We start from the raw sequence: 18,011 nt of genomic DNA on the forward strand, positions 1-18,011 counted from the left end.
ATACGTAGAGATTTGTAGAGGCATCATTAAGAGGGTTGGCTCTATTTACCCAAGCCAAGAAAAAACCAGTAAGTTTTTTTTTGAAGAAATCCCTAAGAAAAACCATATGAACGCGGTTGCCCCTCTAACTGGCTGCTTCCACGTGAGTTCTCTTATCTGTCATGAAAGAGATAAGGAACTGATGTTCACTCTTGCTCTCACCTCATAGCAAGGCAGAGGGCAGGCACTAATTTACAGCGGTAAGATACGCACCACTTCTCACCTTAGTTGATCACAAAAAAGGTTCAGAAAAATGGAATCCCAACAAGTTAAAATCTTTTTTTTTGTCAGAATAGAATAATTGTACAGAGTAAAGCAAATCCCAAGTTTGGCGATACCGAGAAATCCTGACTTTCCAAACATTGTGTTATATGGATGATAAACAGGACCGAGCAATTTTATCAACTCATCTGGGTACCAAGTTATCGTGGTTTCACTGTAATAGGCCTAAAAGTAACCGGGTATAATACGTATTCTGTGGATGGCTGCATTTACTAATCTTGCGCAGTTTTCATCAGTCTCTTGCATTTTGCAGCATAATATGCAAAAAGACTTTCTCATGCTTGGACAGAAAGAGAAGTTCCGTAGGATGTAGAACTGAACTTACCATAGGTTTGAACACGTGAGAATTTCTCTGTTGTGGTTGAGGAGCTTGTTTCGGCCTATCCTCCCGCGGAGGGGGAGGTAATGGTCGACTTGGCGGATGAGGATCTGGCACAACTGTGATTAACAGAAAAGTCATGTTAGAGGGCTCTTGCTGACGATATAATCTGCGTTGGAGCTTAAAGTTTAAATGACTTAAAGTGATTCAGAGACAGACAATGCTACAAAGTTGCTGTGCTACTAAGGCCAGTGTCTTTGAGGAGAGATAATTAATGTGGTTCAACACTTCATATGAAAAACTGGATCATAACAAGTGTCAGAAAACATGCTATGTAATAAAATACCAAATTTCTAATTATTTATTGGATAGTCAATAGTCATATTAAAAATTAGAGAATTGGATATTGTTTATTCACACGGTTAATTCGGGAGATAGCTGAGCGATTCTTGCTTCAGTGCTTATATTCAGCTCTCATTCCGAGTGGAGTCTCTGCAGCCATCTATAGACTGCTTGAAACTTTAAGGATTGATTTAACGGACTTCCAGTTGCTGGAAGGCTTTAAAAGTCAAAGCATTACAGCTTCTCTTATTTTATCTTGGTACACGCTTGAGAAATTCAAAATGTTACTTCTGAATCCGAAATATTTTCCTCATGTTCCCCGCCTGAAAATATTAAGAAAAATACCCAGAAACTTTCTTGATTATATTTATTCCCAATTCAGATTGAAAAATAGGTGAAAAACAGGGTTCTACTTAAAATGAAGAAAAACTAAATACAGTAGAGCTTTAATTATCTGAATTCCCATCATCCAGTTCATTCATTTTTTGGTCTGATCTGGGAAGTATTTTAAGTCAAAATCTCGTGCAATGTTGTTACTCAATATCCATAAAATGGTGCAAAGGTCAAAAGACAGGTCAAGGTCCACTCAATACAGTGCTACAGGAACTCATCTGTTGCTCCTGATGATTATTGGGAAGACTAGAGAGCCATGGGCATTTGAGAGGAAAAATGATAAGGATCAGGATTTAAAAGAATCGTGTGTAGTTCGAATAAATCTTTACAGTATGGTTTCAGCGGGACTTTGGGCCAGTAGTCACATCAACTATGCTCTGTGACATCCACCAAAGCTTGAAAATGAAGACATTAAGGTCACATTTCTTTCTACACTACAACTTCCATAAGTCAGTCCATGAACCCGGGTGTGCCTGCACTACATGGATACAATTTTCACTGGTCTTGGTAATTGGTTCTTAATTTTTTAAGTATCCTGCCTTTGGTTCATCCAGACCAGCTTGAGTTCCAGTTAATCTGGATAATTGAGACTCTGCTGTTATAATAGTGATAAAAAAGTGTAATTCTTAACCAGCTATTACTAAAGGTTGGTTAAAATTTGATGCAAAAGCGAACAAATCAACCCAAAAAAAATCTTATATATAAAGTAAAGGTCGGTTTTTACGGTTTTCACGAAATGGGGGTCGTAACATTTGTCCGATCTTCCCTAAAATTTGTGTACGGGTCCTCTCCAGTTTGGTGGGTGACACTCGCTACTTCAATTTTATCTCCGTCGTGATTATGGGATTTTATCGTCAAAAAATGGGAAAATTGGGGAGAGGAACGGGCTCACGGTTGCTAAGCAACCGCCGCCGCAGCATCGCTGTACACGCGATTATCGATACATGTGATAATCCATGTGTATCGGAGTTCGATGTGTTAGATGTGTTGTTTGTGTTTGATGTGTTTATTGTATTTGATGTGTTATACATATCGATATCGAAATATTCCTGTATCGATAATCGATACGCATCGATGCAAAACACAGAATATAATCGGAATAAATACAGATATATATCACAGAAAACACATCAAATACACACAGAATATACATTTTACCATATAAACACGGATAGGAACTGTAGATGACACTGTCCGTGCGAAGCACGGGTTGAACTACTAGTTAATAATAAAAGTAGCTTTGAAATTACTCATTTTTTTCTTACTTCACCAAGCCAGCACCAAACATTTACTCCCAAACTCACAAACAAAGTATTTCTCACCTATCAGTCTCTGAGGTATTGGCGGTCTTGCCGGAGGTCCAGGCTCTGGGATTTCCTCTCTATCCCGTCGCTCTTTTCCATGATGTTTCGACTCTTTCATATTGTTCTCTACTTGCGACAGTGTTCTGCCTTCTTGGATTTGCAAGAAGTTGCGTCGTAAAGTGTTGTCACCAGGAGCTTGAACAATTGAGGAGGGTTCTCCTGCTAAAGCGTTGTCTTCCTCCTCATTCTCTGAACCACTGTATCGATAATCTTCCCGTTCTGGATGAAAAAAAAAAAAGAATTTAAAGTGGGTAAAACATATAAGTATTACATTCATATGAACCTGAATTCGAGTATACCAGCCAGTTAAGTGATTCTACACTTCAGTTTTCTTTCTGATATTCATAAAATCTTAAGTAATCCACTATCAACTTGTGAGGGGCTAATAGCCATTGAAAATTGTTTTAGTGTTAGTTCAACTACAGATAACTATTGGAATATTGTAGAACTAAGGTTGGGTCCTGATCTTGATAAAATTTTAATTATGAAGATTACTCCTGAGGTAGAAAAAAAAGAAATCAAGTATGGTAAAAAGTCATTTCAACAAATCTTTAGAGCCTCATCAAAAAATAGGATGAAAAAAAAAAAGAATAAATGAAAGAATGAATTGAAAACTTGATTACCAGGATCTTGAAGAAAATCTGGTCATGACAAAAAGGTCCTTGTTTCAATTATTAGCAAAATAGTAATGGGAAAAAATTACTCTACAAGTTTTTTTCATATTCGCTGTGCTCGATGAAACATAGACAGCTGCTGTCAAAAGTGTACAATTTGAAAATATTTACAGAATTTAAATCACCTTCAGAAAATAGATTTATTCTGAAGCACCATAAAAAAAATTGTGTTAATTTGGAAAATTTATCATTAAAGTTAGTTCAGAACCATCACAAAGGAGCAATTTCTGTTCCAAAAATGCATGCGCTTACCTTTCTCCTGTTTACGCTTTTTACAGCGATCTATATGGTCTTTCAGCTGAATTCTAACTTGTCGTTCTGTGGGCTGGTCTTTGATAAATGGATGTTTTAACAGTTGTTCTGTGTAAGGTCTTTGATGGTAGTCTTTGACTAAGACTGTTTCAATAAACCCTGCAGCAAAGAAAATGATGCAATAGAAGAAAGAGGATCATGACAAAATGAGACAAGGGCCCAAAAAATTATGGAGGATTGCAGATATAAGACGAATGCAATTTGATGACCTTAGAGAAAATTGATCGGCCATGTAGATATTTAAGTATTTTTAAAATATTCATTTAGATGGAATTTCATTTCAGTAAATTATGAGGTACAAGGCTGAAGAGATCAAAAATTACACTATGTTCCTTTAGGGTAGGTGTAAAATCTCAAATTTGTCATAATTAAGCATGTTCAAAGGGTGAAACAGGCTATTTTAAGTACTTTGGATAATTTGCTTCAAAAAAGAAAACTTTAATTGCAACCGAAATTTACACATTTAATAATTGTTTCCATTATATTTTTTAAAGTCCGGGAGTTAAGGTGTCTACCTAATATGTGCATTGTTGCAATCAATCCGTACTTGACAATTTTCCTTTCTTTTCGTCCTTGATTCAGGTCTGAGAACAACATAATTCAGAACTCAGGAGATCAGCTCTGAGTTTCTTAAAAACAATGCCCTGCCTAATAAGTTTGTTATGATAATTAGCAATGTAGAACTCAACTTTAGATGTCAACAATGAAACTTGCTGATGAACCTGCAGAATTTCAAAATACGATAAAAACTTGGGAAATACCTTGAAACTTTTTGGACCATTTCCTTGACTTTAATCTTGGTGGAGTGTTTCTTGGGATGAGAAACAGCGCTCTCATTGGATGAAGATCACACAGAGGGGGTTGAGATTCTGCCATCTCCAGAGCAGTGATACCAAGACTCCAAAGATCGCTGCGGTTATCGTAGGTGGCATCTGGATTTTCATCACAGGCAATGACTTCAGGAGCCATCCAATACGGTGTACCAATGAATGTGTTACGACGCCCAATTGTTCTATCTAGCTGAGCACTCACACCAAAATCGACTGGAACCAAGACAAATTAGTGATAACCCCATGTTAGAACTCTCTCTTGCAAAAGATGAAGAATTACTTAAGGTACCAAACTTCTTTAAGACGCTGAACACTGATACATAATTCAGAATCTAGGAACCTGAGCTATTTTGAGGTGAGGCTCTAGATTCATAGGTTTACTATAATAAAATGAACAATGCAGAGCAATTACTTGGAATGCCAACAATGAAACCTGGAAATGAATCCACAGAATTTCAGAATGCACTACAAACTTGGGATATACCTTTCCTCTTGAATAAAAATGTGCGCCTGATATTTAATATTTGATCGAAAAATATTGAACTTTTTTCAACTTGCTTGGGTAAAACATAAGTTTGTGCCATTCAAGAGCCCAACGTCCTCCTAACTGCTCTTCAAAATGAATGCTCACTTTTTCCTGGGCTAGCAATTACCTCTCTTTTTAACCCAGAAACAACCAAAAACATTTGTTAGTTCGCCAAAGTCACTGCACAAAATATGCTGTAATGTTGAATCTCAGGAGACTTCATGATTCAGGAAACTTGGGATTAATATCTCACAATATATTATTGAGGCAAAAAATACTAAAATATGGCCCAAATAATGTAAGTAAAAAACGGTAGGTAGTACAGGTAGGACCCACACTATCTTAAAAGACAGTTAAAGCCAGAAAAAACCCAAAAATGGAATTAAAACCAGTAACAATAAACTTTAAAGTCTCAGTGCAAAACCAGGTATTGGGTACACGAGAAGAGAAACTTTGAATAAAAACCCAGTCAAGTTGAAAATTAAATTTAGAAAGGTAAATGATTTGTGTTGCAATAAAGAGACTTCTTATCGTTGCAGCTGGTACTTAAATGGCACTTTGACTTGCATTGGCAGCCAATTTTTTAGAATTTATCAACCTTAATCCATCTGCATTTAACCTTCTGTTGCTTCCACGTTCAAACATATTTGCACACCCACAGATAAAAACTTTATTACCTTCCAACTGTAATAAGCCCATTTAACATAACGTACACTCTACTTCGAAAAAGTCAGCAGTATAACAAAGCTGAGTAGTAAAGCGACTTTAACAGTAAAAAAAAAAAAAAAAAGCTAAGCGATAAAGTCATATTAGAGGTTGAAAAAAGAGTGCAGTTTGCCTGAACTTTTGAGACCAACTTATGTTTGCCAATGACCCTTTGATCAAACTTAGGTTTAACAATGACCCCTTTGGCAAACTTAGGTTTGTCACAAAATCTGAGTTAGCTGGTTATATATCCATGATACTTACCTAATTTGACTTCAGCATTGTCAGTTAACAAGACATTTTGACCTTTGATATCACGGTGGATGACTTTGTTGCTGTGCAAGTAACTTAAGCCTCGCAAGATTTCTCTTGAAATATATGCAATCCATTCCTCTTTAAGTGATTGACCTTTTGTGGATTTGACAAGATCAGTGACCGATCCAGCACCGCAATACTCCATGACCAACCACAACTGGTCATCTTTGCCAGCATTACTTTTCTTTTTGATGAACGCACCATAATATGTGGCAATGTTGCGGTGATTTGAGTACTGTGGAATATTAAACAGATATTATTTGAATTAGATGGAGCATTTGAATTAAAAGCATAATTTATAAAGTTCTACCAAGGTTCCATCCTTGGACTGAGAGGTTCTAGGCTTTCATTTCACTTATACACCTTGAAAAAAATTAATTAAGATGATTTGATATTCTTACAAGTAAAATTTAACTTCAGTATACATCATCTGAGGTCTCTTCTAGAAAACATGAAACAAGATTTTTGCGTAGAAAGAAATTGGACCATTGTTTAAAACTTTGAGAAAAAAAGAAAGTTAAGTAGGAAGTTTATAAAATTATTAATGAAGAACCTGAAGAGAATTTCGAATTGATGTTTTTTTGCTAGGTAAAACGCCAAAAGCCATCTTTGAATTACTGACCTTCATTCTTGCTAAAGCTCGCGCATCGTATATTGAGACAAACGTCAAAGTATTGTTTAAGTCACCACTCATCAGGGTGCCATCTGACTGCATGTAATAACCTGTTGAGTGGTGCTGATTCAGAGCTAATCAGAGATTGACATTTGTCTCAACATACAATGCGTGAGCTCTACCTTAATAACTATCAGGTAAGCAGTAGTACAATTTTAAACCCTGACTGCAGCCATAAATATGAAACAAAATAAGAATGCCACTTAGATTGAAAAACAAAGTTTGAAGCATTTATCAATGTGCAAAGTCATGAAAAAATTCACAATGCAGATTCCAAGATTACTTAGTCATACCAGGGTAAACATCAGAGAAGAAAAAGCAAACATTCTTCACTGGGGTGGAGAAGGTTCCATGCCTTCCGCCATTTTTTTATTTAAAATCCCTGTTGAATTTTCTCTGAAGGCTACAACAAAAACTTATCACTAAAGCTTCAGATAACTTGGGCTTTTGTATTGCTAAAAATGCTATAAAAATGGAAATAACATACAAATCTGACTAAGTTCTCCCATTTCACAAGACCGACCTAGTCACATGGTCAGGAAGTTGCTTCGCCCTTGATTTTTCGTTTCTGTATTGGTAAAATTGTGTTAGACCCCTAAAAATGGGCCTGTTGCCAACTTTTGCTGAAGCAAAGATAAAGCTGTTCCTTACAGATAATGTCTCAAAAATCTTGATGAGTGCATCCGAAAACCCTGAAATGCACTCCTAACTTCACAATCTGCGAAAGAAATTTGTGTTTTTTTAAGCTTCCCGCTTCAAAAAGGATACTATCACATGTGTGAACATTTCGTTAGAGGAGTCATTCCATTCAATCCCTGCTCAACATGGTTGACGCTTCCGTGCGCAAGTTGAGGAGAGCACAAGGTCAATCAAGGCAGATATCTATCAACGCGAGAAAAATGTGAATGTAAACACGCCGATTGTTATCAAGTGGTTAGAATCATTGTCCTGTCACATGTGTTTTGGCGGATTGGCGTTGGCTATGTTGAATATTGTGTAATATCTTTGTGAGCTGGGGTTGGATGGAATGACTCCTCTAGCGAAATGTTCACCTGTGCCCTGGTATCGTTTTTGAAGCGGGAAGCTCGAAAAAATGCAAATTTCTAACGCAAATTGTGAAGTAACGAGTGCATTTCAGACTTTGCCAATGCGCTCATCGGGAATTTTGAGACACTTTCTACGAGTAACATTTCTTATTTTTGCTCTGGCAGAAGTTTGCAACAGGCCCATAAAATCATTAAGTCAAAAAATGGGCTTCCTTAGAAGAATGGTTCAATTTTAATGAGCATACCTTTTTTAACACGTTAATCTCCAACTTTATTTCTTCCTCCTCTTCCTGTAAATGAAACAATAAAATAGTTAACACTGATAAATTTACAGTATGAACAGAAGAACACATCTAGTAATTTTAAAATCTTTCCAACTTTTGACATAATTGTAGAAGGGGAAAAAAGGAAATCAAGCAGGGTACAGTAGCTGCATCTTTCACATTCGTAGTTGATGACAGACCTCACAATATAGTCTGATCTAAAAAAGGAATTTCTAAATTTTATGGATAGAATGTTTGTAGGTAGAATGTTATTTCAGTTTTTCAGTAAAGTAGAGTACTTCACAGTAAAGTGAGACAGAAACTAAAATTAAAAACTCTAGGACCTTGTAAACATGCACAGAGTTCCAAAAACTTGGGCAGAATAAATTGTAGATGAGTAATAACTTATTTCATCTGCGCACAGAGAGAGGAAAAAAAGTTCTACAAACCATTGCATGTGTAGGCAAAGCCTAACATATAATCATTATGATAGAAAACTTTTTAATTTTTAAGGATGCAAGGAAGCTCCATTTACACAGTAAAGCCACTTGTTTTAGGAGTTTTAAACGCTAATTCTGAAATAATATGCTTGCCATGATGAACTCCTTGAGACTTAAATGCTAGAAAATTTGACAAGATTGCCTTGTTTCTTCTAGTTTGAGTACGATAGTTAGAGAATATTATTTTGTTTACCTCCGTGACATCCATGACTTTGATGGCAGCAAGCTGGCCTGTCTTCGTGTGACGTCCTTTGTATACTTGGCCATAGGTACCATTTCCTACTACTTCTATTAATTCGAATATACCTGCTGGCTCCTAAAAATATTACATCAAAATCACTTAAATAAATTCGGCACTATGGGAAAGTTGCAAGAAAAGTCGGTTAAGTTCACCTACGAGGTTGAGAATAACGAGAAACTTTCCTTTCTCGATTTAATGGTACATAGGCAGAAGGGAATGTTAAATTTTGACATTTTCAGAAAAGGAACGCATACTGACATTTACATTAGTAACGACTCTTACAACCCTCCTAGCCAAAAATTGAGCATTTTCAATAGTTTGATCCACCGGATGCTCAGTGTTCCTTTGTCGCCTATGGATCGTAGTAAAGAAGAGCAGAGAATTTTGGAAATTGCAGTGAAAAATGGTTTTCAAGTTGAAACTGTAAGGAATTTAATTCGTAAAAAAGAATTTCGCAAAAGGGTTCAGGAAGTGACCACTCTTAAAAGTATAAGAGAGGATGAAGGCGCCTTTGTGAAGATCTGCTACCATCCAAACCATTTTTCAAAGTTTAAAAAAGTGTTTCTGAAGTATCACCTAAAAGCAGTTCCAGTTAATAGGCACAATTTGAAATCAGTGTTCCATGGTGATCTTAAGGACCAAGTTAGAGAAGAAGACAGGGCTGGCATCTACAGTTTGAAATGTAAAGACTGTGACAAGCAATACATTGGGCAGACAAGAAGGAAGATGAAAGTAAGAATAAAAGAACATCAAAGATGTATTAAGAACAGAGAAATTGACAAGTCAGCAGTAGCTTTGCATAATCTTGAGACAGGACATCGGTTCGAAGAGGAAGGGAAACTGTTAATTGGATGCAACGATAGAAGGAAGCTGAACATCTTGGAAGCTATGGAAATGCACAAAAAGAGAGACAAGTTGGTAAATTTAGATTTGGAATGCCTGGAAAACTGTTTGCTCAAAGTGATTGGCAGCACTGATAGATTCCACACCAAGCAGGATGTAAACAACAACAGGCAGTCGGAATTTAGCCTTGAAGAAGGGACCGAGGTGTCCCGAAACGCGTCGGCTTTTTAATTTTATTTTGTGAGTTTGAGTTTTTTAATTTTCCGATTCTTCTCTGTTTTCTCATTTAATTAGCTCACAGTTTGTTACCTCGGTTTTTTTCCGTTAGTTTCGTTTGTTTTCGACTCTTTCGGTTCGTACTATGGGAATAGGTCTAAAGATGCATCAATCTTGATATTTTTTAACATTGAAACTAAATTACAAAAATAATGACAAAAATAGTATGCATTTCAAAAGTCAATGGTAACCTTGCTTATCTTGTAGATTCTTTTGCGAGGATGCTTCTTATCCTAAAGAGTTTTAAATTGTTGAGGAATGACTTTTCTTTTTCCTTCCAAGATTATTCCCTTAGAATTTTGTAAAAAATGCACAATAGTATCATTTTTAAACAATGTGGGAATGAAAAAATGTAAAGACTACAATCGAGATCTGTGTTTCTATGATTGCACGCTTCAAATGTTTATTCCATTGTTGTAAGGAATTTTGAGGGTTGCCGCAGAATTTAGAAAATGAAATTCCCCGACATTTCCACAAACACATTTTAGTGAAATTCCCTGACAAGTTAAGATAAGACAGGTGATTAAGAAAACATCATTAAAAATAGTTTTCGGGCTTAGCTTGTTGTTCGAAACCTGAAACTCACTCTAGAAAGAAAATAAAGATGATAAACAAATTTTCCCTGACATTTCCCGGGTTTCCCTGACTTCCTCACCTTCTCCAGGTTTTCCTGACTGTGGCAACCCTGATATACATGGCCCTTGCAGAATGCATCAGACAAACACTGATCGCAGGTCAATTGAAAATAATTAACACTCATTATTTGTTTGGTGATTGAAACTTCAGAAAAATTTGTAGCCACATGGCAAAAGGGGGAAGACCACTTATAAAACCTCAGATAGTAATTACTGAGACCAGGAACTTAATAATTTATACCAAAGTTCATCGACTTGGAAAACCCTGAAAATTTAACAAAAGGGAGTAGGTTTTAGCTATTTGCTGCATCAGCTTTCAATCTCAATTGGACCGCGGTAAACAGAGAGGAACCAAGCCACATCAGCTATTGCCAAATTTAACAGGGGAATTTGATTCTTTACGAGAGAACATTTGTGCGGATTCCTTTGAAAATTTTAAGGAATTTGCTTTGTATTATGGAGAAAATTCATAGAAATTTTCACGAAAATCTGCATAACCGTTTTCATGTAAAAAATTAAATTGCCCGATTAAATTTGGCAATAGCTGATGTGGCTTGGTTCCTTTCTGTTTAACGCGGTCCAATTAATCAATGCCCTGAGCTTAGAATGGAAAAAGAAAATCTGAAAATAGAGGAGACCCGGAGGAGCTGCATTGGTACATTCAGAAGCTTGATCTGACAACGTATTCCTTTCGACATTGACAGGTGTAAGTTTTGTGTTGAAAATTTCAGTAAATTTTGGTCAGGTCAAGGAGAAAATTCATATTCATATTCAATAAAACTGAAACTAAAATTTCAAACTACTCGCAATTTAACAGATGCATCGACAAGTGAAATTCAGCAAGGTTGTAACCCAATTTAGCCCTTCCGACTCTCATGCTTTCAAATAAAAAATTTCCAGGTTCAGGAAAACCCTCAGTCAATAACTAAGCCAATAACTTAGACCCTGAGTCAATAACTTATATCATTTTTCTTGCTCCAAAGCCTGGAATGAAGGGGTGAGAGCCAAAGTGGCTATCTCGCATTGCGCAGTTTCGAAGTTTTACATGATAAATTATTCTTTCATTCATCGACAACTATATATTTCTCATGAGAAGGTTTAGGAAAATTTTGTCGACTCACAAAAAATTTTGAAACTAAATTTGTGACTGTAAAACTGTAAATTAAAAAATTTTCGGACAATACTTTCGAACATTGCAAGGCAGTTAATTCTCATGAACTTTTACACTTTTGACGATTCAAAACAAGCTTGCAAGAAATTGTGAGAGATCACCAGACGCACTTAACACAGCGTAGGTGATAGGAGATATTCGTTGAATAGTGATTCTAGCTTATGTGAAACACCAGCTAAGTATGTGGTACAGAAACTTTCAAGAGCAAGAGTAAAAATGTTTATGTTTATTCAGGAACAAGTCTGCAACAAAGGTTTAGAGGAACGAAGATGTTGTTGGCTGTTGTGAGCCTAACTTGAAAGGAGCGTTTAAACTTTTGACTGGACATCCACTTTCAAATATATGTTATTGGGGTCTTGGGGAATGATGAAATTCTACTGATAGCATAAAACCTCATTTCTTGATGTGACTCACTGCTTGTCAGGAATGGGATCATGGGGAGAATGCGAGGTGCTGACTAAGGTGAGGTATCTTAAAGCGCTTGCACTGAAATATTTGTGACGACTGGGAAAGTTAGTGCAGGGAGGGTTCAAAGGATAGGTGGAATCGGAGGCAAAATAGGGCAGAAAAGGGAGTTCAAAAGAGATAACAGCCTTGAAAAATAGAAGTGATGTGAGAATCTAATGGGGCTATTGTGGTTACCATGCCAAGCATATACAGGAATAATGAAAGGAAGACAGACAGGCCAAGTGGGCAATGGACATTCCAGCGGCCTGCAGATTAGTGGAAAATGATGTAAATTTACCTTCAGAGCATTCAGATCAATGTCGTCTAATCCACAATTTACGCTGGGTGCTAAGTTATGCGCCATTTTACACGAAAGTCTCAAAACAAACACACCAGCATTACTTTAGGAATCTGAAAATCAGGGTTAAAACACATGTTTAGAAATGTAAAAATGTACCCCGATAGCCATTAGACTCAGCTACACTATCTTAGAGATAAATAAAGCATCGTAATTCATATTTTAGATTAAAAATTCACGATAAAAAGTCCACACCTACAAAGTAAGATACACAACGGAGCAGAGTACAATTCTGATGACGTCATGGGACCACCGCAGTGTCTCCGAGTTCTCACTTGTCAGATCGACGATCTACTGATAAAATATGAAAATTGAATTTCGCTCGGGAGAACTTTGAGAAAATTATTTTTCGAAGCACGGAAAATTGAAAACACGATGAATTTTGAATGATGTAAAAGCATGTAATACAATTCAGTTTGGTTCACGGCTTTCATTTGTTGTGAACACAGGTTGTAAATAATGTACATGCAATGTTGTCGGATTTTATTGATTTGCATTCCTTATCATATCGGTAACGACGAAAAAAATGTATACACCTCCTCACAGAAATCAACATGTCAAAAGCCTGCCAGGTTGCGTGGTTAAGTTACATCTACGTCAAATGAAAAGCACAATTTTAATTGATTGTATTCAGCATTCAGCTATTGTTTGTGAGCTTGCTGACTGCAGGCTGATTTTATTCTTAGCACAGTGTGGCATCTCTGTAATTTACCAGGCTTACCTTTTCAGAGACCGGGATTTTCAAATTTGCGGGTTAATTTAATTCGCCGAAGTAGAATTTATGAGGTTTTTCTTGTTTGTTTTTAATTTCAAATACCCTGCGAGGCCTACTCCCATTTAGTCCCTAGAAACACCTGTCCATATTCTCCTTTCTCTACTTAACCGTCCTGACTTCCCTGCCTACCTGCACCATCCTCTCCATCTCCTCTATAAACCAAATTCTTTCCACCTTACGGCACACTTAAGGAGTACTGAACCTCTTCTAAATTTACCGTTAAAGTTCGGATGGAATTCGTCCAAGAATGTCAATGTATCCAATGGAAATTTTTCCTACCTATTAAATCTACACAGTGGAAATTTTCATGCAATAAAGAAAAAGTTGAACCTTGTAAATTGGGCTTAGGTCTCTTAGCATACTTACATGCAGCACAGCCCAGCAAATACTTGAAACCGCTCATTATCAACTTTTACTCTCATTCGATTCTTCAACAGGAGATTGCAATTTGAATTTTTCCATTTAAAATAAGTTAATTGATTCAAAATATTGCTTAATGTTCCTTCGTCTAAATAATAATTTATTGGTGAGAGAGACTAGAAATTTTTATTCTTTTGATTTTACTTAAATCCTGCCCCAGTAGTAGGTATAAGGAAACAGTTTATCATGAGCTAATATACTGAAGGCACAAGAGTTTCAATTACATCTATGAAGAAACTGTTTGCACTCTCACTGTTAGCTTGAGAATATTATGTTCGGACTAGACCTTAATTAAGATAAATCCCATTTGCATTTTCCAGCAGATTATCACCTCAGCAGAAGTCCTTGCTGTCTTTTAAAGAATCGTCCAATTTAAATGTTCAGAAGTACAATAAGAACCATCATCAGCCGATCCTGCTTTGGGCAAATCTAATTTACTGAACTAGGAGACTCTGAAATACACAGCCTGTAGTTGCTGATTTTATAAGGCAAAACAATTTTAACAATTAATCATAAATTTAGTACGGTTCCAATGGAGTATTCATTTTCCCAATGGTGCCTAAGTAAATTCTGAAACACAGTATATCAAGGGTGAAACTGCAAGATCGTGTATCTTGCTTGTGGTGTTCCAAAATCTCCCCTCTTATTTCATTTCATCAAAGGCAAAAAAACCAATATTATAGCTTGAAAAAAAAGAATATTCACACAGAAACTAATCATGTTGCCATCAATTTTGAAACAGAGCTTCAGACTTGCAATTCTTTGCAAGAATTCAACTCAAGTATACTTTGGGTAAAAGTAAACAAGACTGTGTAAAAAAGAACACTTAATGCTTCTTTTTTGGCTTACATTAAATTATCTTTTACTTTAAAACAAGATAACAAAATACAGTTGTTAACATTGAAGTATAAATTTTCAGATGTTTGTTTCCATAAAAATAAATATGATAAAATTAAAAATTTACAACAGGCTGATAAAATTAGGACATATTCTCTGGAATGGCTCTAGGTCTTGTTTTATAATAGATGAAAAGAATGAGTAAACTACCAAGTGCACAGAGAGTTGGTACAACAACAGACATTATGTTTTTTTTGTTCTCCAAAAATTCCTTCTTCCTTTCTCGCTTTTGGCGACCAGTCTCTTTGGGTTTGCCCTTCAGAGTGCGCATGTTGAATCAGGTCCTTTGATAGAGGAATTAGACCTATGAAATGAAAAAAACCAGCTGCAGATTAAATTGTAAGAATTAAGAACTATGACAAAAACGTTGGCTGCCCAGCATAAATCTGAACACATGAAAAATGGCCAGCTCAATTTCTCAAAACAGCATTCCAAGACATACAAAAAAAATTTGATATCCTGAGCACAAAACCACAAACCTCCATTGCGATGATTCAAAATTTCTTCACGTATTTTATTTTATCGAAGAGAAACAAACCAACTTTAGAGCTTGAAATTTATATAAAACTAGGGGGCTGTGCCCCCTGGTCGCTCCACGGTTCAACCCCCCAGAGGCGCTTCGCGCCTCTAATGTGCAGATATCGTCAGATCGTTAAGATCATTAAGAGTTAGGGAAAACTCGGTTTGGAGACAGCAGGAAGCATGTGAGCGTGCAAGGTGGGAGGGGCGCGGGGAGTGGAAAAGAAATCGGTTTGTGACATGTTTAACATGACACCCTCAGCGTGACACAGCAACCTTATGATTTTGTACTATAGAGTAAGATATTGTGCTAACAAAGGAGACAATCAAGGAAATTTTCAAGAAAAAATATTGACTAAAGATAGACAGATCTGTGTATCACTAGTCAACATTCTTTCTAGATACTTAAAATCATCACAACTTTGAATGCAACTGCCATCCGCCAACTCAATACTTTATCATGCTAAGCAGCTCCTACAACCAGCTGCTCCATCTTATTTAGAGGACCAAGCATCGTTCTTTTGACCATCGATAAGAAAATTCTTTTTAGCCATCTCTCTAAACTACGGGCCCAAAAGTAGCATAATGCAGTTGACAGAACTTTTGATTCATCCATCACAGAAAAGGCAGTAAAGTAAGAAGAGCATTGAAAGAGTATGATGCCAAGCTACTCCAGGTGCAGTTATGGATTTTGATGTCGTACCTTCATCACTAACAAGCAGATTGAGTGATCTAGCAGATGACCGAAGCGTCAAGATGCATATCGACAGTGGAACTACCAGATCACGTATCTCGTTTGCGGTGTTTAAAAGTCTCAGTTCCCATTTTATTTTTGTGAAGGAAAATAAACCAATGTCATTCCTTGAAATTTTCACAGATTACTCTTCACTCAAAGAGGAAAAATCACTGAAATGTTCAAGAAGTATTGTTGAGTACCTAATCTTTCATAAAGTATGGCAGGAAGTGTGCGACATTGCAAACCGATATATGTGGTCTGGTAGTTTTACCATTGATATGCATTCTGATACAGATTACCTTAGGATGATCAGATTTTCTAACTTGGCAACAAACGGAAACAATTCCTTTGCTAATTATCACAATTCTACCTCAACATTACCCGCGCCCAATCCAGCAATGCTTTGAGGAATTACGGAGGTGATGACACAAGTAAGGTTAGTTCAGACATAGAATATAGAGAATGGTTCAGTTCAGACCTTGATGTAATTTAAGAGAAGCGGTGTAGCATATTCATGACGACAAGTACAGACATCTGCTGCACAGCAATGAAGGGTGCCTAAGTAACTCGTGAAGCAATCATGACATCTTCAGAAAATTTTGATGAATAAATAATTATAAAAATATCTGAATGAGAAGAAGAGATTGGTAAGCATCTAGTGAAATGGAAAATGAGACCTCAGAGATCAACGAAATGAGTAACTGAATTGAAGTTGAAGGTTATTATGCAGATTACCGGCCCCTGGGCATATCGAGTTTCTGATCTTCCTGTCGGCAGGAGTTGGTTTCTAACTTCACAGAGAGGTAAAATACGGTGGCGGAAACGTCTCAAAACACATGAAATGTGGTTTTCAACGAAAACACATGAACGAAAACACATGAAACGAGGTTTTCAACGACAATTTGTAGGTTAAAATTCGCGATATCGTCGGGTACGCGGACGGGTCATAACACGCTGCCATGCGGAGCAACAGGGAACTAGTGGCGAAGTGAATCATACTGCCAACCTAACACAATTTTTACTACCCCTATGAAGAGTTCGCCGAATGGTGCGGAGCGGGTTCATTCACCCCGTAAGGGCGGGAGGGGTCCACAATCCTGAGTATAGCCTAACCTAACGTAACTTACCTGACGTAACGTAACGTAACCTAACCTACAGGTCCACAGGTTAGGTCGCGAAGCGACCTAACTTGCGGGCCTGTAGGTTAGGTTACGTTACGTTACGTCAGGTAAGTTACGTTAGGTTAGGCTATACGTAAGGCAATGCTCGGAGGTTAGGTTAGGTTAGGTTAGGTTAGGTTAGGTTAGGTTAGGTTACATTAGGTTAGGGATGATTTTTTTAGAAATTTGTAAATTTTGTCTAAATTATAATCTAATTTTATAAACCCACCGCCAGTACTCGATGAAATTGTTACTGTTTTTGCATTATTTTTACCTTGTACTTTCCTGTTTTCTGAATAAAAGTGTATTTTCGCCTTTGCGTACTCCCGAATCAGTGTTTCTTTCATTTCTTAGGTTGGCATCACAATAAGTATCCCCACAACAACAACAAAAATGGCGGAAATCGTGTTTCGTGAGCCCTTTAATTTTGGTGTTATTTCACTACATTGTGATCATTAAACAGCGTTTTTCATGGTTTCCGCCACTTAATTTCGATTTTACTTACCTTACTTTACCTCCCTGTGAAGTTTTCATCAATTTTCCGGTAGGAGTTCGTGGGGCCCGTAATGTGCATTTTTACCAAGTTGAAGATGAACTTACAAATTTTTCGAAAAAAGACTGGATAGAAAACTGTGTCCTCAGTGAGCTGGCTTTGATAAAAGTCTTCAGAACTTGCGCGGCTACAGGGAAGGGATGTGCTTCAGTTCCGGCGCACTGAAGCCACGTTGATTTTTAGAACTGTCTGATCAAATTTCGATCTGCGGCAATGTTCGTGCCTCCATCTAATACACAATCACATACATGCAATCACATACATGAAACTTGTTGTTTATTTACCTAAAAAGTTGCGAAACGATGACGTGTTCCGAGTTTAAAAGTTGCACGTGCAACAACGTGTCATGAAATTACCAGGTAAGATCACATACCTTAAAATTACTGGAATCGTATCT

At 36.9% G+C, this 18,011-nt stretch overlaps 2 protein-coding genes across 10 annotated transcripts in view; both read right to left on the minus strand.

Moving 5' to 3' along the window:
• The window catches only part of msn (serine/threonine-protein kinase msn), a 51,592-nt gene extending 38,633 nt beyond the window's left edge, over positions 1 to 12,959 (minus strand). For 2 of the 9 annotated variants that reach the window (XM_019046044.2, XM_019046041.2), the window contains exons 1-8: positions 12,495 to 12,957; positions 8,777 to 8,899; positions 8,066 to 8,110; positions 6,051 to 6,336; positions 4,487 to 4,768; positions 3,666 to 3,824; positions 2,698 to 2,958; positions 647 to 759 (exon numbers count right to left, since the gene is read on the minus strand). In XM_019046044.2, coding sequence (XP_018901589.2) covers positions 647 to 759; positions 2,698 to 2,958; positions 3,666 to 3,824; positions 4,487 to 4,768; positions 6,051 to 6,336; positions 8,066 to 8,110; positions 8,777 to 8,899; positions 12,495 to 12,560 — 1,335 coding nt within the window. In that variant the 5' untranslated portion in view covers positions 12,561 to 12,957. Of the gene's footprint in view, positions 1 to 646; positions 760 to 2,697; positions 2,959 to 3,665; positions 3,825 to 4,486; positions 4,769 to 6,050; positions 6,337 to 8,065; positions 8,111 to 8,776; positions 8,900 to 12,494 lie in introns of all 9 variants that reach the window. The other 7 variants (XM_072299359.1, XM_019046045.2, XM_019046043.2 and 4 more) reach the window with 7 other exon arrangements.
• A 1,623-nt stretch (positions 12,960 to 14,582) lies between these two features.
• Positions 14,583 to 14,949, minus strand: LOC109033415 (single-pass membrane and coiled-coil domain-containing protein 4 homolog). The gene has a single exon (XM_019046017.2). It carries the CDS (start codon positions 14,915 to 14,917, stop codon positions 14,729 to 14,731), a length of 189 nt encoding a protein of 62 aa, XP_018901562.1. The 5' UTR covers positions 14,918 to 14,949; the 3' UTR covers positions 14,583 to 14,728.
• Between the last annotated feature and the right edge of the window lie 3,062 nt (positions 14,950 to 18,011).

Source organism: Bemisia tabaci, chromosome 4 (genome assembly GCF_918797505.1).
Source record: "Bemisia tabaci chromosome 4, PGI_BMITA_v3".
In the NCBI taxonomy this organism is placed as follows: domain Eukaryota; kingdom Metazoa; phylum Arthropoda; class Insecta; order Hemiptera; family Aleyrodidae; genus Bemisia; species Bemisia tabaci.